At 45.4% G+C, this 20,848-nt stretch overlaps 1 protein-coding gene across 2 annotated transcripts in view; it reads left to right on the top strand.

Annotated features, from left to right (window-relative positions):
* The first annotated feature begins 6,364 nt into the window (after nt 1-6,364).
* The window catches only part of ATP9B (ATPase phospholipid transporting 9B (putative)), a 448,810-nt gene continuing 434,326 nt past the window's right edge, over nt 6,365-20,848 (top strand). For both annotated transcript variants that reach the window (XM_040353855.1, XM_040353854.1), the window contains exon 1: nt 6,365-6,513. In XM_040353855.1, the coding sequence (XP_040209789.1) occupies nt 6,437-6,513 (77 nt within the window). In that variant the 5' untranslated portion in view covers nt 6,365-6,436. The remainder of the gene's footprint in view (nt 6,514-20,848) is intronic.

The following is a 20,848-nucleotide window of genomic DNA, read 5'->3' as shown; positions in this document are numbered from 1 at the left end:
TGTCAGAGGTGTCAAAAAGCTTTATGCGATTGTAGCAATTCAAGCCAACCTTTTTCCTTTAGCGCGGTGGCAGCCAGATATCCCTTCAGTACTACAGTTCTATACAATCATGACCTGCATTTTCCTGTAATGAAGTAGCAGTACGATATCAGTTGAATAATACGATTCTATGCGATTATAGCCAGCATTTTTTTTTTTTTTTTTTTTTTTCCCTACAACAAGATATCCGTTTACAGATGCAATTCTATGTGATTAAAGCCACCATTTTTCCTTTAAAAAGGTAAAAGCAGGATATAAGTTCAAAACTGAGTACTGGCTGCAATGCAATACCCCGATAGCAGTCTCATTCAGTAATACGAAACTATGCAATTTCAGCCAACTTTTTTCCTTTCGCCAGGTAACAGCAAGATATAACTTCAGGAATATGTTTCTATGCGTTTATAACCAGCACTTTTCCCTCAGCAGGATAACTGCCAGATCTCACTTCAATAATACAGTCTTATGTGATTGTACCCAACATTTTTCCTCTAGTAAGGTAACAGAGATGATCGAAGCTTTATGCGGTTGTAAAAATTCTATGCGATTATAGCCAACATTTTTCCTTTAATAGGATAACAGCAGAATATCACTTCAGAAATGCAGAAATGCAGTTCTATGTGATTATACCCAGCTTGTTTTCTCTTAGCAAAATAACAGCAGGGTATCGATTCAGTAATGCAATTCTATGCCGTTGTAGCCACAAAACAAAGAAACGAGGTAACAGCAGGATATCAGTTCACCAATACTATTCTTATGCGATTATACCCAGCATTTTTCCTTTAACAGGAGACCGCAAGACATCAGTTCAATAGTGCAGTTTTATGTAGTTATAGCCAGCATTTTCCTTCGACCTGAGAACAGCCAGATGCCCCTTCAGTAAAGCAGTTCTATGCGATTATACCCAGCGTTATTCCTTTAACCGAGTGACAGAGGTGAAATAGGCTTTATGCGGTTATAACAATTCTATGAGATTGTATCCATCATTATTCTTTTGGCAGGATAATAGTAAAATATCACTCCAGTAATACAATTCTATGTGGTTATGACCGGCATTTCTCCTTTGGCAAAATAACAGCAGGACATCAGTTTTCTATGCAATTGTAGCCAGCGTTTTTCCCTTTACCAAGGTAGGACAAAGTATCAGTTCAATGCCATAGCCAAAAGACAGTCTCATTCCCCTTACTACCCCCACACTTTCAACTTTCCAGGACAGACCTAGTAAGGACGGACTTTTGTGGAGACAGATGGGGCTTGGATACAGTTCACTCACTTGGTCTAGCTGGCCCTTTTCTATGGCCCCGGGTGCCTCACCCCCCACAGTGTCTCGTCTGAGGCAAGGTCGAGGCCAGCGTCGGCGTCTGGAGCGGCACCCACCGAGACCTCGTGTGGTGCTTGCGGACTCCCAGCGGCTCCCTCCTCCTCCTCCGTCACTCCCCCCGATAGCCGATCACCTCACCTCATCAGCTGGCACTACACCCGAGGACATCCAGGGGTCCGGATACCGACCACCGCACACCAGAGGCACGGGCACACCCCCTAGCGCGGCGCACGCTCTCCGTAGACCTCCCCGGCCAAACTCCGACACTTTGCACGGATGGTGCCCGAAGCACCTCTCCCCCTTCAGCCTAACTCCTCGCCGCCAAACATCCAGGCACACCAAGCAGACCAGCAGGCAGTAACAGGGCAGGAATCCAGCAGCAGATCGGGGTAAGTTTCACTTCAAAATCCTTTTATCAAGTCACTCAGCGGGAGCATGGAGCTGCTGCTGCTGCCGTCCTAACTGCTCACGGCGCCATGTTGTTCTGCGCCAGGATTTTACTTATTTATTAACCACTTCAGCCCCGGACCATTTGTCTGGTTAAAGACCGTGCCACTTTTTGCGATTCGGCACTGTCGCTTTAACTGACAATTGCGCGGTCGTGCGACGAGGCACCCAAACAAAATTTACGTCCTTTTTTTCCCACAAATAGAGCTTTCAAGTTTTTTTCCTCAGTTTAGGCCGAAAAGTATTCTTCTACATATTTTTGGTAAAAAAATAGCAATAAGCGTTTATTGATAGGTTTGCGCAAAAGTTATAGCGTCTACAAAATAGGGGATAGTTTTATGGCATTTTTATTATTATTATTTTTTTTTTACTAGTAATGGAGGCGATCAGCAATTTTTATTGTGACTGCAACATTATGGCGGACACATCGGACACTTTTGACACATTTTTGGGACCATTGTCATTTTTACAGCGATCGGTGCTATAAAAATGCACTAAATACTGTGAAAATGACACTGGCAGTGAAGGGGTTAACCACTAGGTAGCGTTGTAGGGGTTAAGTGTGCCCTAGTGAGTGCTTCCTGCTGTAGGGGGGATGGGCTGTGTGTGACAAGACAGTGATTACCGCTTCCGATTACAGGAAGCGGTGATCACTGTCATTGTCACTAGGCAGAGCGGGGAGATGCTTGTTTACATCGGCGTATCTATTGATACGCCGCGTAAGTTAGAAGATGCGCCATCGTATCTATGCGTGCTATTCATGGAGCTAGATACGCCTGAATTTCAGCTTCCTCCGACCGACGTAAGTGTTAGTACGCCGTCGTATCTAGGGTGCATATTTACGCTGGCCTCTAGGGGCGCTTCCGTAGATTTACGTGTAGAATATGTAAATGACCTAGATACGCCGATTCACGAACGTACTTGCGCCCGCTACGCCGTTTACGTAAAGCTTACGTCCGGCGTAACGTTACCCCTGCTATATGAGGCGCAGCCAATGTTAAGGTATGTACGTCGGAACAGCCATCTAATTTTACGTCGTTTACGTAAGTGGTACGTGAGTGGGGCTGTGCGTAGGTTACGTTCACGTCGAAAGCATTGAGCCGACGTATCTTAGGGAGTATATGCGACGTGACTCTGAGCATGCGTGCGCATGCGCCGTACAAACGGCTATTCATTTACATGGGGTCACGGCTAATTTACATGGAGCACGCCCCCTACCTGCCTATTTTGAATTAGGCGGGCTTAGGCCGGCCTATTTACACTACGCCGGCGCAACGTACGGCGCCAGATCTTTGTGAATACTGGTCTGGGCGCCCTATTTTACGTTGGCGTAGCGCATATGAGATGCGCTATACGCTGAGCTACGTGAATCTAGCTCTATGTGTGTAGATTTCAGCTTGTGCTATTGAGTTTGTTACACAATGGCCTGCACATCACTGAAGTACATAAAAACATAAAAACATGAAAATAAACATAAATCTCCAAATGCTGGCTCAAAAGCAACATTAAAAAAAATATTATTACCCCAATTAAAAGAAAATGTAAAATGGAATTTCATTCTAGATCATTCTGCAAACAGTGATTGGTGTTAACCAGACATACCGTATTTATTCGAGTATAACGCGCAAAATTTTATACCCAAAAAAAAGATCAAAGTTTGGGTGCGCGTTATACTCGAGGACTTTGTCCCCCCCGCCGCTACCGCCGCCGCACACGACGCTGCTACCGCCGCCGCACACGCCGCTGCTACCGCTGCCGCCACCGAAGCCAACGCCGCTACAACGTTAATCACGCGGCGCGGGGGAACATTAGACAGCTTTCGTTTGAATAGCTGTTTTCCCTGCCGCGCGTAGACACTCCCCCTTGGACGGATCTGTCCAATCGCGAGCGAGGGGGAGTGTCTATGCGTGGCAGGGAAAACAGCTGTTCAAACGAACGCTGACTGTAATGTTCCCGCGCGCCGTGTGATTAAAGGTAAGGGGACATAGCTGGACATACGGGGACATGCCTGGTTATACAGGGGGCATAGCTGGACATACGGGGACATGCCTGGTTATACAGGGGGCATAGCTGGACATACGGGGACATGCCTGGTTATACAGGGGGCATAGCTGGACATACGGGGACATGGCTGGACATACAGGGGGCATGGCTGGACATACAGGGGGCATGGCTGGACATACAGGGGGCATGGCTGGACATACAGGGGGCATGGCTGGACATACAGGGGACATGGCTGGACATACAGGGGGCATGGCTGGACATAAATGATTTTTGGCAATTACAATGATTTTATACCGATTTTTAATTGAAAATTAGGGGTGCGCGTTATACACGGGTGCGCGTTATACTCAAATAAATACGGTAGCTCCAAACAGATTTCCAGTTTGACCCGATTATAGGGACACAAGAAATACAGTACATAATGCTATTCACATTTTTCATAAATATGAATTTGCAAGGGAAATTCACACTGGCTTATATTGAAAGTCTCTGTGCTGCCTAGGCCATGCGTATTGCGCTCTACTGTACACCAAATGACATCAGTAATAGGCTGTTCGCTTTGCAATGGAAATTTGCTCTAGAGCTTAGTGAATGCGTTCAGCTAACTTCCATCATCCAATCATGTGCAAGCTAAAAATTGGATTTTGCGTATTCACCGGAAAATCCTTTTCTTTGCATTCATTGAAGAACACAGTGGAGATCCAGATCTTGACCATGGGGTTATAGCACCACATGTAGGAGCAAGACACTTGACACAAAAATAAAAGCTCAGCCCCTAAGGCCTCGTACACACGATAGGTTAACCAGAGGACAACGGTCTGAAGGACCGTTTATCGGTCCAAACCGATCGTGTGTGGGCTCCATAGGTTAAATAAGTTGCAATTTTTTTAACCTAAGGTTAAATAACCTTAGGTTAAAAAAATTGCAACTTGTTTTAAAATTTAACCGATGGATTGCTAGCTGATAGGTCAAAACCGATCGTTAGTACGCACAACCATCGGTTAAAAATCCACGCATGCTCCGAATCAAGTCCACGCATGCTTGGAAGCATTGAACTTCATTTTTTTCAGCACTCGTTGTGTTTTACATCTAGCTAGTTTTAGTGGCACTTTACCGCTGTTACAGCAGCACTTTTTATTTCAATGGCAGGGGCGGTGTACTGCCCCAAAGACGCTGCTTGCAGGACTTTTTTTTTCCGTCCTGCAAGCACATTGCCCCAGTGGGAAAGCACTTGGGCTTACACACTGGGGGCCAGATTCACAAAGAGATACGATGGCGTATCTCCTTCATAAGAATCAGTTCCGCATAGATCTCCCTTAGATCCGACAGGTGTAAGTGACTTACATCGTCAGATCTTAGGCTGCAATCTCCCGCCGGCCGCTAGGTGTCGCCTCGTTTTTTTACGCGTCGGTTATGCAAATGAGGAGAACCGCCGATTCAGTAACGAACGCCCGCCCGTCGCTTTTTTTTCACGTCGTTTGCGTTCGGCTTTTTGTGGCGGATAGTTACCCCTGCTATAGCAGGGGTAACTGCGGCGTTTCCTATGTTTAGTATGGCTGTCGTTCCCGCGCCAAGTTTTAAATTTTAACGTCGTTTGCGTACGTCGATTCAGAATTCGGCCCGATGCAGGTTACGCTCACGCCGAAACCACTGACGTCCTAGCGACGTCAGTGTGAGCAATGCACGCCGGGAAATTTAGCCGGAGGCGCATGCACATTTAAATCGGCGCGGGGACGCGCCTGATTTAAATACTACACCCCCCCTGGCCGCGGAATTTGAATTCCGCCGGGGGAGTTACGATCCGCCGGTGCAAGTTTCGAGGTAAGTGCTTTGTGAATACTGCACTAGCCTCTCACAATTGCGCCGGCGGATCGTAAATCAGATAGATTACGCGGATCTAAAGATCCGCTAATCTATCTGAATCTGGCCCTGTGGTTGTAGAAGAGGCAATTTACTGGCGCTGTTTTTAGCACAAAACCGCCTGTAAAGCGCCTCCAGTGTGAAAGTGGTCTAATATGCAACTTTGAACACATAAAAGTTCCTGCGCTACTTTGATGCTACTTGAGTGCCAGAGACTGTAAAGTCACATTAAAGTCGCACTCCATGAGGAGAATTGTCATACTGTCTTTTCTAATAAGCAAAATGCTTTTTTCAGATTTGCACTACAGTCCATGTAATGTGGTTTCCTATGGAACACGTTCTGTAGTGCAAATCTGCTAAATGCAATAAAAATACCATAGGTGTGAATCCAGCTTAACACATCCCAAAAACGCATATACAAAAAACACAACACAAACGCGCCAAACGGGCCATATGACGCACATGCATAGATGTGAACGTAGCCAGTGTCATGGTGTGAATGTGTTTTGTGACCCCGTGTTGGTCTAACTCTATACAGTAACAGATCCATCCTCCAGCGTGGGCTCGCTGAACTCTCCCCGTACAAATCACTCCTCGGTCACATGGAGGAAATCAGCTGGTGTTCTGGAATGCCCAGCTAACTACGCGACGTCACCGCTCGCTGGCAGCCCACGTTATCGGGTCAGCTGACCGTGACGTCACATCCCTCCGTCTTCCGCGATTGCGGCTGGTTGGTTTACCGGTGACGTCAGGCCGTGTCAGCGGCGGATGATGGCGGACAGCATCCCTCTCCAGCCGGTGCAGAAGAGAGCGGCCTACTATACAGCGGACAAGAATAAGAGGAGGTGAGATCGCCCCGCCCAGTCCATGTGAGCCTCCTGTCACTGTCCTGCAGGGATTGGCAGCTTCCCCCTCTCCATGGGTCATGCCAGCACTATTAGAGACTATGTACAGCCAGTTTGTTGGTCTTGTGTGGAGTGGTGGTGCTAAGCCCAGCTCAGGTTCTTTCTGCTGTCTGTGTACAATTGGGGAAAGTTCCCTTCACTTCCTGTCCCAGAGAGGAAACAGGAAGTTACACCAAAGTCCAGGGAAGTTCATGCAACAGGCGGCCCGTCGAAAACTCTCTTCTTACTGTTTGTTCTGGGGACAGCGCTGCCGTGTTCTCTGGGGGACAGCGCTGCTGTGTTCTCTGGGGGACAGCGCTGCCGTGTTCTCTGGGGACAGAGCTGACGTGTTCTCTGGGGACAGCTCTGACGTGTTCTCTGGGGACAGCTCTGACGTGTTCTCTGGGGGACAGCGCTGCCGTGTTCTCTGGGGACAGAGCTGACGTGTTCTCTGGGGACAGCTCTGACGTGTTCTCTGGGGACAGCGCTGACGTGTTCTCTGGGGGACAGCGCTGCCGTGTTCTCTGGGGGACAGCGCTGCCGTGTTCTCTGGGGACAGAGCTGACGTGTTCTCTGGGGGACAGCGCTGCCGTGTTCTCTGGGGACAGAGCTGACGTGTTCTCTGGGGACAGAGCTGACGTGTTCTCTGGGGACAGAGCTGACGTGTTCTCTGGGGACAGCTCTGACGTGTTCTCTGGGGACAGCGCTGACGTGTTCTCTGGGGGACAGCTCTGACGTGTTCTCTGGGGGACAGCTCTGACGTGTTCTCTGGGGGACAGCTCTGACGTGTTCTCTGGGGGACAGCTCTGACGTGTTCTCTGGGGGACAGCTCTGACGTGTTCTCTGGGGACAGCGCTGACGTGTTCTCTGGGGACAGCTCTGACGTGTTCTCTGGGGGACAGCTCTGACGTGTTCTCTGGGGGACAGCTCTGACGTGTTCTCTGGGGGACAGCGCTGACGTGTTCTCTGGGGACAGCTCTGACGTGTTCTCTGGGGACAGCTCTGACGTGTTCTCTGGGGACATCGCTGACGTGTTCTCTGGGGGACAGCGCTGACGTGTTCTCTGGGGACAGAGCTGACGTGTTCTCTGGGGACAGAGCTGACGTGTTCTCTGGGGGACAGCGCTGACGTGTTCTCTGGGGACAGCTCTGACGTGTTCTCTGGGCACAGCGCTGGCGTGTTCTCTGGGGGACAGCGCTGACGTGTTCTCTGGGGGACAGCTCTGACGTGTTCTCTGGGGGACAGCTCTGACGTGTTCTCTGGGGGACAGCTCTGACGTGTTCTCTGGGGGACAGCTCTGACGTGTTCTCTGGGGACAGCTCTGACGTGTTCTCTGGGGACATCGCTGACGTGTTCTCTGGGGACATCGCTGACGTGTTCTCTGGGGACATCGCTGACGTGTTCTCTGGGGACAGAGCTGACGTGTTCTCTGGGGGACAGCGCTGACGTGTTCTCTGGGGACAGCTCTGACGTGTTCTCTGGGCACAGCGCTGGCGTGTTCTCTGGGGGACAGCGCTGACGTGTTCTCTGGGGGACAGCTCTGACGTGTTCTCTGGGGGACAGCTCTGACGTGTTCTCTGGGGGACAGCTCTGACGTGTTCTCTGGGGGACAGCTCTGACGTGTTCTCTGGGGGACAGCTCTGACGTGTTCTCTGGGGACAGCTCTGACGTGTTCTCTGGGGACATCGCTGACGTGTTCTCTGGGGGACAGCGCTGACGTGTTCTCTGGGGGACAGCGCTGACGTGTTCTCTGGGGGACAGCGCTGACGTGTTCTCTGGGGGACAGCGCTGACGTGTTCTCTGGGGGACAGCGCTGACGTGTTCTCTGGGGGACAGCGCTGACGTGTTCTCTGGGGGACAGCGCTGACGTGTTCTCTGGGGACAGCTCTGGCGTGTTCTCTGGGGACAGCTCTGACGTGTTCTCTGGGGACAGCTCTGACGTGTTCTCTGGGGACAGCGCTGACGTGTTCTCTGGGGACAGCGCTGACGTGTTCTCTGGGGGACAGTTCTAACGTGTTCTTTGAGGGACAGCGCTGACGTGTTCTCTGGGGACAGCTCTGACGTGTTCTCTGGGGACAGCTCTGACGTGTTCTCTGGGGGACGGGACAGCGCTGACGTGTTCTCTGGGGACATCGCTGACGTGTTCTCTGGGGACAGCGCTGACGTGTTCTCTGGGGACAGCTCTGACGTGTTCTCTGGGGACAGCTCTGACGTGTTCTCTGGGGACAGCTCTGACGTGTTCTCTGGGGACAGCGCTGACGTGTTCTCTGGGGGACAGTTCTAACATGTTCTCTGAGGGACAGCGCTGACGTGTTCTCTGGGGACAGCGCTGACGTGTTCTCTGGGGACAGCTCTGGCGTGTTCTCTGGGGACAGCTCTGACGTGTTCTCTGGGGACAGCGCTGACGTGTTCTCTGGGGACAGCGCTGACGTGTTCTCTGGGGGACAGTTCTAACGTGTTCTCTGGGGACAGCTCTGACGTGTTCTCTGGGGGACAGCTCTGACGTGTTCTCTGGGGGACAGCTCTGACGTGTTCTCTGGGGGACAGCTCTGACGTGTTCTCTGGGGGACAGCTCTGACGTGTTCTCTGGGGACAGCTCTGACGTGTTCTCTGGGGACATCGCTGACGTGTTCTCTGGGGACAGCGCTGACGTGTTCTCTGGGGACAGCTCTGACGTGTTCTCTGGGGACAGCTCTGACGTGTTCTCTGGGGACAGCTCTGACGTCTTCTCTGGGGACAGCTCTGACGTGTTCTCTGGGGGACGGGACAGCGCTGACGTGTTCTCTGGGGACAGCGCTGACGTGTTCTCTGGGGACAGCTCTGACGTGTTCTCTGGGGGACGGGACAGCGCTGACGTGTTCTCTGGGGACAGCGCTGACGTGTTCTCTGGGGACAGCGCTGACGTGTTCTCTGGGGACAGCGCTGACGTGTTCTCTGGGGACAGCGCTGACGTGTTCTCTGGGGACAGCGCTGACGTGTTCTCTGGAGACCATTATTTAGAGCCGGCGGTCGACTTTCTTGTGACATCGCTGACGTGTTTTCTGGGGGACAGCTCTGACGTGTTTTCTGGGGACATCGCTGACGTGTTTAATGGGGACATCGCTGATGTGTTTTCTGAGGACATCTGTGACGTGGTCTCTGGGGACCGTTATTTAGAGCCGACGGTCGGCTTTCTTGTGACATCAACCGATATTGCCCGAGTGACCAGCTGGCACGTCCGCTGGCTGGCTGGAGACCCGGAATCGGCTTTGATTGGGTCTCGGATCTAGTAATCCGAAAGTGATGTCACGTCCAGTTTACTGGAGCCTTAACAGCGCCAGATTTAAAAAAAAATATCAGTATTCAAAACAGCCAAACATGACATTTTGAATGCTTTTAAGTGCAAAGGTGGGATTTAGGGTCTTATAGACCCCAGCCCCCCCCCCCCAAAAAAAAAAATACCTGTCACGTGACTTTTTAAAGGGACAGTGTAAAATAAATAAAATAAGAAAAAAATTAAAGCGCCCCATCCCTCCGCGCTCATGCGCAGAAGCGGACGCATACGTTATTGTGCTTTTAGATGGGTTCACACTGGTTTGCTGTGTTTTGTCCCATTTCTGATGTATCTGAAGTTTCCCTGCGTTTTACCCACAGTCCTATTGCTTTCTATTAGGTTGTGTGTTTTTTCTGCATTTTCTGAAAGCGCACTAAAATTCCTTCATGCTGCATCTTTGGCGCACTGTCAGAAAAAGCAGCAAAAACCTGCAACCTGATATATATCAATCCCTGAGTGCGTTTACATCCGATCCGCTCCGACAGGTGAATGGAAAATAGGGTTTCCATTCATCTGGACGTAGCAGGGCGGATCGGATGTAAGCAGACATGTCACCGCTGATATTCGTCGCTCCATAGAGATGCATGGAGCGTCCGTTCAGGTTCGCTGAAAAAATTGACAGACGGATCTGAAGGGTCCGCCCGTGTGATTGGGCCCTAAACAGACACTGGTTACAAAAGAAAAACTAAACAAAACAAAATAATTTGGTTTACATATTTAAAACGGAGTGGGAAGAAATAGCAGCTTTTTTAATCTCACCCATTCTGCATAATAATAAAAAAGTACAAAGTAGTGTTTTTGTTCAAAATTGTCGCTTTTTTGTTTAAAGCGCAAAAAATAAACAAAATGGTAGATGATCAAATTCCACCAAAACAAAGCTCTATTTGTGGGGAAAAAAAGAATGTCAATTTCTTTGGGTACAGCATCGCACGACCGTGCAATTGTCAGTTAAAGCGACACAGTGCGGAATCGCAAAGAATTGAGCAGCCCACTATTCCAGGGCTGAAGTGGTTAATAGGTTAATAAAGTCACGAAAATTCTCGTACGACAGAAAAAAATCGGAAGTGATGTCATGTGTTGTAATGTATTTGGATTGTATTTTTGGACGACAACTGTGCTGACTAAATGAAAATCGTACGATCTGGTATCGTATTGGAAACATTTTCAAGCTGGTCTGATCCAATAATATCGGATGAATTGTTGTGATTGGCTCTCGAAAGCTCTGTACCAAGGATCCGATTATCGTACAACCGCGTCAAAATCTGTATTTTTCGTCCTATTTTCGGATCGTGTGTACGGGACATTAGTCCGTAGGGTTCAATATTGAGTTGGCCAACCCTTTGCAGCTCCAATTCTTGTGGGAAGGCTGTCCACAAGGTTTAGGAGTGTGTCTATGGGGATGTTTGACCATTCTTCCAGAAGGGCATTTGTGAGCTCAGGCACTGATGTGGATAAGAAGGCCTGATTTGCAGTCTCCTTTTTCCCAAAAGTTGTGCCATCGGGTTGAGGTCAGGACTCTGTGCAGGCCAGACAAGTTCCCCCACCCCAAACTCGCTCATCCATGTCTTTATGGACCTTGCTTTGTGCACTGGTCCAAATCATTTGATAGAGGGGAGAATATGGTGTGGGTTGTTTATCAGGGGTTGGGCTTGGCCCCTTAGTTCGAGTGAAGGGAACTTAAAGTGTCAACATACCAAGACATTTTGGACAATTTCATGCTCCAAACTTTGTGGGAAGAGTTTGGGGACAGCCCGTTACTGTTCCAACATGACTGCGCACCAGTGCACAAAGCAAGATCCATAAAGACATGGATGAGCGAGTTTGAGGTGGAGGAACTTGCCTGCACAGAGTCCTGACCTCAACCTGATTGAACACCTTTGGGGTGAATTAAAGCAGAGACTGCGGACCAGGCCTTCTCGTCCAACATCAGTGTCTAACCTCACAAGTGCGCCTCTGGAAGAATGGTCAAACATTGCCATAGACACTCCTAAACCTTGAGGAAAGCCTTCCCAGAAGAGTTGAAGCTGTTATAGCTGCAAAGGGTGGGCCAACTCAATATTGAACCCTACGGACTAAGACTGGGATGTCATTAAAGCTCATGTAAAGGCAGGTGTCCCATTACTTTTGACAATACAGTGTAAGGGTGTCTGTATATGCATGTATGTTTGTATAGCAAGAGAATTAGTATTTGGTATAATATATTAGAATTATTAATTGTAGTATATACTGATGGGCGATTAAGGGGTTAATTGTGTTCCCTGACTGTGTGTTCTAACTGTTGTGGGAAGGGACTGACCTAGAGGAAATGACAGATCGTGGTTCCCAGCTATCAGGAACTTACGATATGTCTCTCCTCACAGAAAAGAACAGGGATGTGTGTCGTCCACGATCGCTCGTGATCGCCGGTCACAAGCATCGGCACCCCCACGATGCAGCGGGCGCCTGCTATCCTGCTTAAAGGGACCGACATACAGCTACGACGGTTCACGGGATCTTGCCGACCTGCTGCAGTATAATGACGGCGGCTGGTCGGCAAGTGGTTAAATTTCTACTTGCAACTAGTAAACAAAAAGTTTTCCGAATCGTGTGTACGGGCCATAAGACTGGGATGCCATTAAAGGTCATGTAAAGACAGGTGTCCCAATACTTTTGACAATATAGTGTATATGTAAACATACATACACATGTACATAACACACCCAGACAAAACTAAAGATAAAACAAAAAACTCAATAGCAAAATAAATACAGACACTAAACACAGTAATAATTTAAACACCTTCATTCTTGTACCTTGTAAAAAAATCATCCCTTTTATCCCACCTTTTTAAACTGATTTATGCTTGGACATTATTTGAGCTCCACATTGAAACTATTCTACAGTAAAGAAATACAAACGCTTTTTCTAGTTGTCCGCACAGAGTCTTGAAATCAAATATTCCCCTTAGATTATAGCCCCCCTTCCATTTAATGAATAATTTTTGAATATATCCTGGTAGTAAATTGCTTTTTGCTTTAAATATTATTTGTGCTTTCTGGAATTGAACCATACCCTTCCATTTTAGGAGTTTTGACTGTAAGAATAATGAGTGAAATCGGGTGCAGGTAGCTTGTATCAAACTACCTGCCTATGACAAGGGAGTCTGTCATGCATAATATTATATTACAATCCTGTCTGAAAATCTGCAAAACAGCTTTTTAGGTCTTAAAATGCTTTTTTCTTTAAATATATATATATTTTTTAATCTCTGAGTCTGATGATATGTACCAGATTCAACCTCTAATAGTTTATATGTATATATATATATATATATATGTGTATGTGTGTGTGTATGTATATATATATGTATATATATGTATATATATGTATATATATATATATATATATATATATATATATATATATATATATATATATATATATATATATATATATATATATATATATATATATATATATATAATCTCTCTTCTGTCTGTTATTTTCAGAGTGGATTAGATATTTTGGGCCAGATTCAGGTACAAATCCGGCGGCGTAACGTATCGTCTTTACGTTACACCGCCGCAAGTTTTCAGCGCAAGTGCCTGATTCCCCAAGCACTTGCGTGTAAACTTACGGCGGTGTAACGTAAAGCCGTCCGGCGCAAGCCCGACTAATTCAAATGGGGCGTATACCATTTAAATTAGGCGCGCTCCCGCGCCGGACGTACTGCGCATGCTCCGTTTTGAAATTCCCGCCGTGCTTTGCGCGAAGTGATGTCATTTTTTTGAACGGCGACGTGCGTAACGTACTTTCGTATTCTCGGACATCTTACGCAAAAAAAAATAAAAAATTGAAATTCGACGCGGGAACGACGGCCATACTTTAACATGGCTCGTCTAAATTTAAGCCATGAAAAAGCAGACTTAACTTTGCGACGGGAAAAAACGACTAGCGACGGCGTAACGAACGCGCGTACCTTCGTGGATCGCCGTAAAAGCTAATTTGCATACCCGACGCTGGAAAACGACGCAAACTCCACCCAGCGGCGGCCGAAGTATTGCATCCTAAGATCCGAAGGCGTACGAAGCCGTAAGCCTGTCGGATCTTAGCCAAATGCCGTCGTATCTTGTTTGTGAATTACAAATTAAGATACAACGCGGCAAATTTGAAAGTACGCCAGAGTATCAGCAGATACTCCGGCGTACTTCTTCTGTGAATCTGGCCCTTTGTTCCTTAACTATATAGCTGGTTGATTATATTTACCACTGCATATAGAAATAATTTTTCTTGAATATTTTTTTTTTTTTAATTTGACATATTAACCACTTAAGACCCAGACCATTATGCAGGTAAAGGCCCCTTTTTGCGATTTGGGACTGCGTCACTTTAACTGACATTTGCGTGGTCGTGCGACGTTGCTCCCAAACAAAATTGGCGTCCTTTTTTCCCCACAAATAGAGCTTTCTTTTGGTGGTATTTGAGCACCTCTGCGTTTTTTATTTTTTGCGCTATAAACAAAAATAGAGTGACAATTTTGAAAAAAATTGCAATATTTTTTATTTTTTTGCTGTAATAAATATCCCCAAAAAATATATAAAAAAACATATTTTTTCCTCAGTTTTGGCCGATAGGTATTCTACATATTTTTGGTAATAAAAAATTGCAATAAGCGTTTTTTGATTGGTTTGCGCAAAAGTTATAGCGTTTACAAAATAGGGGATAGTTTTATTGCATTTTTATTAATAATTTTAGTTTTTTCTAGTAATGGCGGCGATCAGCGTTTTTTTTTTTTATTTTTATTTTTGTGACTGCGACATTATGGCGGACACATTGGACACTTTTGACACATTTTTGGGACCATTGTCATTTTCACAGCGAAAAGTGCTATAAAAATGCACTGATTAATGTGAAAATTGAAGTGAAGGGGTTAACCACTATGGGGCGCTAAGGGGTTAAGTGTGCCCTAAGGGAGTGATTCTTACTGTAGGGGGGCGTGGCTGGACTTGTGACGTCACTAATCGTTTTTCCCTATAACAGGGAACAGACGATCAGTGACACTGCCACAGAGAAGAACAGGGAAGGTTTGTTTGCACACACCTCTCCCTGTTCTTCAGCTCCTGTGACCCGATTGCGGGACACCGGCGGTGATCGGGTCCCGCGGCCGGGGTCACGGAGCTTAGGACCGGGTTGCGAGCGCGCCGCGTATGACCTAGGGTTGGGCACTTAAAGGGCAACATACCTGTACGTGCCGGTGCCCAGCCGTGCCATTCTGCCGATGTATATCGGCGTTAGGCGGTCCTCAAGTAGTTAACTAAGCTATACATAAATCAAACAATAATTGGCCAACTAATCAATTATGAAAATAAATGTTGGTTGCAGGCCTAAAAAAAATTCAATGTTACACCCAAGCACTTGACCACTTGCTTACTGGGCACTTATACCCCCTTCCTGACCAGGCCAATCTTCAGCTTTCAGCGCTCTCGCACTTTGAATGAGAATTACGCAGCCATGCAACACTGTACCCAAATAAAAAATTTATCATTTGTTTAAGACAGATAGATTGAGCTTTGGTGGTATTTATTCACCACTGGGTTTTTATTTTTTTGCTAAACAAATGAAAAAACACGAAAAAAATACTTTTTTTCTTTGTTTTTGTTTTTAAACTTTTGCAAATAAGTAATTTTTCACCTTCACTAATGTGTGCTGATAAGGCTGCACTGATGGGCATTGATCGGCTATACTGATGGGCACTGATGAGGTGGAGATGATGATCAGTGCCCTGGTTATCTGTGTGCATGTCCCCTGTCTGTATTGCCAGTTACTGTCTCTTCTCGCCTTACGCTGTCACAGAGGAATGCGGATAACCGGCAATTCTGTTTACAATGTATTCAGCTGTGATTGGACACAGCAAATCATGTGGTAAAGGGTCACCGTGATTGGTCCTTTACTACGATCTGTGATCGGCTGTGCTAGAAAGACACAGCAATCACAGAGCACGCCGGATGCACGCCCTAGGGGGCACACAAGGGATATGGTTCTGGGAAGACAATCATCCATGGACACCCTCCCAGAACAACAGAGCTGTGATATAGCTGTCTTTTGGCTATGGAGCGGTTACAAAGTGGTTAAACTTCTCCCTCTCCAACCCCCAAAAAATAATTTAGAGCCTTCCCGCCCCCATGTACACACAAATACAATGTAAACACGTGTTGGGGCACCTACGTGTGAAAACGGCGATCTTTTATATCACCACCTACCCACGAGTGAGAGTAATGATTCTGGAGTCGTCATTTACGGTTAACTCTAAATTGATGACCTGTAAGGGAACTTAAAGCATCGCCTATGGACACTATTTTGTGCTGAAGTTTGTCATTGCACGGTCAATTTACATATTTATACACTTTTATATTTTACCAAACATTGGGGAATACATTGCACTTGTGTACATTAAAATTAACTTTAGTGTATCTCTTACTTAAAATATGTGTTTGATAAACTGTTGCACTAATATGCCGGGACATAAAAAATTGGAACTACAACTATTTTCTAGGGTCTCTGCTTCCAGAAAAAATGTTTGGAGGTTTTAACGAATCAATGGGTTTAAAACTTGCATTTTAACCACTTCCAGACCTTAGGTGTTTTTCAGATTTGGTGTTTGCAAGACTAAAACAGTTTTTTCTGCTAGAAAATTACTTAAAACCCCCAAACATTATATATATATATATATATATATATATATATATATATATATATATATATATATATATATATATATATATATATATATATATATATATATATATATATATATATATATATATTTTCTAACACCCTAGAGAATAAAATAGTGGTCATTCCAATACTTTTTGTCACACCGTATTTGCGCAGCGGTCTTACAAGCGCACTTTTTTTGGAAAAAAATCACTTTTTTTAATTAAAAAATAAGACAACAATAAATTTGGCCCAATTTTTTTATATATTGTGAAAGATAATGTTACGCCGAGTAAAATGATACCCAACATGTCACGCTTAAAAATTGCGCCCACTCGTGGCATGGCGTCAAACTTTTACCCTTAAAAATCTCGATAGGCGATGTTTAAAAAATTCTAGAGATTGCATTTTTTGAGCTACAGAGTAGGCCTAGGGCTAGAATTATTGCTATCGCTCTAACGATCGCGGCGATACCTCACTTGTGTGATTTGAACACCGTTTTCATATGCGGGCGCTACTCGCGTATGTGTTCGCTCCTGCGTGTGAGCTCATCGGGACGGGGCGCTTTAAAAAATATTTTTTTTTGTTTTCTTATTTCTTTTTATTTATTTTATTACTTTTTACACTGAAAAAAAAAGAAATTGATCACTTTTATTCCTATTATAAGGAATGTAAACATCCCTTGTAATAGAAAAAAGCATGACAGGTCCTCTTAAATATGAGATCTGGGGTCAAAAAGACCTCAGATCCCATATTTAGACTAAAATGCAAAAACAATTTTTTTTTTTTTTCAAATGACAAAAAAAAAATTGTCTCTTTAAGAGGCTGGGCGGGACTGACATTTTGACGTCACTTCCGCCCAGCAGAGCTATGGGGACGGGCGAAGGAGATTTTTCCTTCAGTCTCGTCCCCGCTCAGCTGCCGAACAGTCCCGATCTCCGCCGCTACCGACGGCTCCGGTAAGCGGCGGAAAGCGGCGGGAGGGGGGGGACCCTCTCCCGCCACCGATAATGGCGATCTCGAGGTGAATCCGCCTCAAAGACCGCCGTTATCGTGTACCAGACCGCGCACACTAAAGATCGATACCTCGGTTGTGGCAGCAGCTGCTGCCGTTACCGAGATATCAATCATTAAAAACAGGACGTACATCGTCATGCGCAGGTCTGGAAGTGGTTAATGTGTGCAAAAAAAAAGAAAGAAAAAAATTAATAGGCATTTGCAAGCTTCTTTCTGACGGCCTTATGGCCTGTACACATGATCCGAATATCGTATGACAGATCGTACGACTTTTTTTGCTTAATAGTCGCAAGTAGAAATTGAATAGGTTACAAAAATTCCCATACGACAGAAAAAAAAAATCGGAAGTGATGTCATGTGTTGTAGTATATTTGTATTGTATTATCGGACGACAACTATACTGACTAAACGGAAATCGTACGATCTGGTATCGTACGAGGAAAATTTTCGTGCTTGTCCGATCAAATAATATTGGACGAACTGTCGTGATTGGCTCTCGAAAGTAGTGTACACACGATCCGAAAATCGTACGTTTCTTCTTCGAACGATCGTTTTCGTCCGATATTCGGATCGTGTGTATGGGCCAAAAGAGAGCTCTTCTGATCTTGGCATGATGACATCACGCATGTCAATACAAAAAATACTTGCATAAGCTCATTTATGACAAGTTCTTAAGGCAATTTTTTTAGAGGCCAGTTAACTCTAGTGTAGTTTTTTTTTTTGCATATGTAATAAAATTGTAGCAATGCCTGCCAAATTCTATTTGTCTATATTTTCAATACCATTAATTACATATATCATAAAGTCTATACCATATGTGGGATATGAGGACCGTGTAGAGAATACCTTGGGATAGCAGCATGCATGCTACGAGTTTGATGAATATTCTATTCCAACATTTTGTTTAGTTTGTTTTTTAGTAGTTTTCCTCTTAGAAAAGTTTCTTACATTATACTTAATTGCCTGACGCCTTGATTGTCCATGAGTGACAAACCAATTAAGTGTGCAAGACACACATTACAAAGAAAATTAGACTTTGTCCTCATCTCAGCTATGAAAAATCCATTATTCATTGTCTTATTGTTTTTAAATACAGAGGTAATATTTTACCACACAAAAGGAAAATTGCTTTTGAAATAGAATAAATTGCATGCCAGTTCAAAGGCTGCATTTTGAAGTCGATGATACTAAACATGATGATGGTTTGCATGTATTATTTTTTCACAATAGAATGCAGCTGTAAATGTAAGCATATTTCACAAAATGGAACATCCCGTAATTGTTTTCTTGGTTGCACATTTTTTTTTTTTTTTTTTTAGTAGGCTTTTTTAACATTTTAAGGATAGAATGGTTATTTTTTGCATTTTCATATTGAGTAAAATTGTTCATCAGAACAGGTATTTTGTATATCTGTAATTTGTATTCTTTGTTTACAGTGCCTTGAAAAAGTTTTCATACCCCATGACATTTTGTCATGTTACAACCAAAAATGTAAATGTATTTTATTGGGATTTCATAAGATAGACCAACACAAAGTGGCACATAATTGTGAAACAAAATGAAAATGATAACGTTTTTTTTAAAATGTGTGGCATGCATTCATCCCGCTTTACTCTGATGCCCTTAACTAAAATCTAGTGAAACCCATTGCCTTTAGAAGTCACCTAATTGGTAAATAGAGTCCACCTGTGTGCAATATAAAGAAGTATAGCCAAAGCTTGTTTGGCTGCACTTCTCCTATGAGTCACAGGAGTGCAATTCGTTTTGTGACCCATTTTCAGCAGGGAGCGGGCTCCCCGCCCCTCCGCAAATCAGCACTCCAATGAGCGAGGAGGAGCAGAGTGGAGAGCTGCTGATTGACAATCGGCAGCTCTCTGCTCGGGGAGCTGTGAGAACTGAGCCATCGGCGGTGTTTGATCACTCGGTTCTCAGTGTCGGTGCCCAGGGACAGATGCAGTATTGGACCAATGCTGCATCCACCCAGGTAAGTATGATGGAGGAAAAACCCCCAAACCCATTCTTCTCTTTTAATCTCAGTATAAATACAGCTGTTTTGTAAAGCCCTCAGAGGTTTGTTAGAGAACCTTAGTGAACAAACAGCATCATAAAGGCTAAGGAACACACCAGACAGATTAGGGATAACAACGTTGTGGAGATGTTTAAAGCAGGGTTAGGTTCTAAAAAAATATCCCAAGCTTTAAACATCTCAGGGAGCACTGTTAAATCCATCATTCGAAAATGGAAAGAGTATGGCACAACTGCAAACCTACCAAGACATGGCCGTCCACCTAAACTGACAGGCCAGGCAAGGAGAGCATTATTTAGAGAAGCAGCCATGAGGCCTATGGTAACTCTGGAGGAGCAGCAGAGATCTGGCCTTTATGGAAGAGTGGCAAGAAGAAAGCCATTGTTGAAAGAAAGCCATAAGAAGTCTCCATTGAAGTTTGTGAGAAGCCATGTGGGGAACAGAAAAAACACGTGGAACATGGGGCCAAATCTTCAAAGGAGATACGCAGGCGGAACTGCTGTTCAGCCTGCGTATCCCTGTGGCTATCTTTGGAAACGATCCTCAGAAGGATTTTTCCAAAGATAGTCAGAAGATCCGACATCTGTAAGACACTTACACTGTCGGATCTTAGGATGCAGTACCGCATCTGCCGCTGGGGGCATTTTGAGTCGAAATGCCGCTTTGCGTATGCAAATGAGGACTTAGGCAGATCCACAAAGCTTTTTAGCTTTGTGTTTTCTGCGTAAGTTACGTTTTGCATACGTAAAATTAGGGATGCTTTTACAAGGCCTAAACTGTTTAGACCTTGTAAAAACAAACCTTTTTTTCGATCGCCGCGTTTTTTTTAAAATTTCGAATTTTTTTTCCCGGCGTGTATTTTTTTTTTTTACCCGACGCAACTTTATTGTCCCGTCGCGATCCACAAAGCCCGGCGTAAAGTACGTTCGCGCGATGCACGTCGGGAAAAATGACGTCACACGAATGCGCCGAACGTCCGGCGCGGGAGCGCGCCTCATTTGAATTGGAATCGCCCCCTCGAGCAGACGACCGCCTTGCGACGGAGGCATTTAGGTTACACGGCGTGTAATTTCTAGGTAAGTGCTTTGTGGATCGGGCACTTAGGTAGAAATTTAACGCCTGTGTAACTTAACTGCTGAAAGTTAAGTTAGGCAGCTTTTTTGAGAATTTGGCCCATTGCTCCCGGAGTTACTTCCGGGTATCGCGGGCTCCAGCGACGTGATTGTCCGGAGCTGTGGAGCCGCTTG

The sequence above is a fragment of the Rana temporaria genome, chromosome 5, assembly GCF_905171775.1.
Source record: "Rana temporaria chromosome 5, aRanTem1.1, whole genome shotgun sequence".
In the NCBI taxonomy this organism is placed as follows: domain Eukaryota; kingdom Metazoa; phylum Chordata; class Amphibia; order Anura; family Ranidae; genus Rana; species Rana temporaria.
This window is presented reverse-complemented; position numbering and strand designations above follow the sequence as displayed.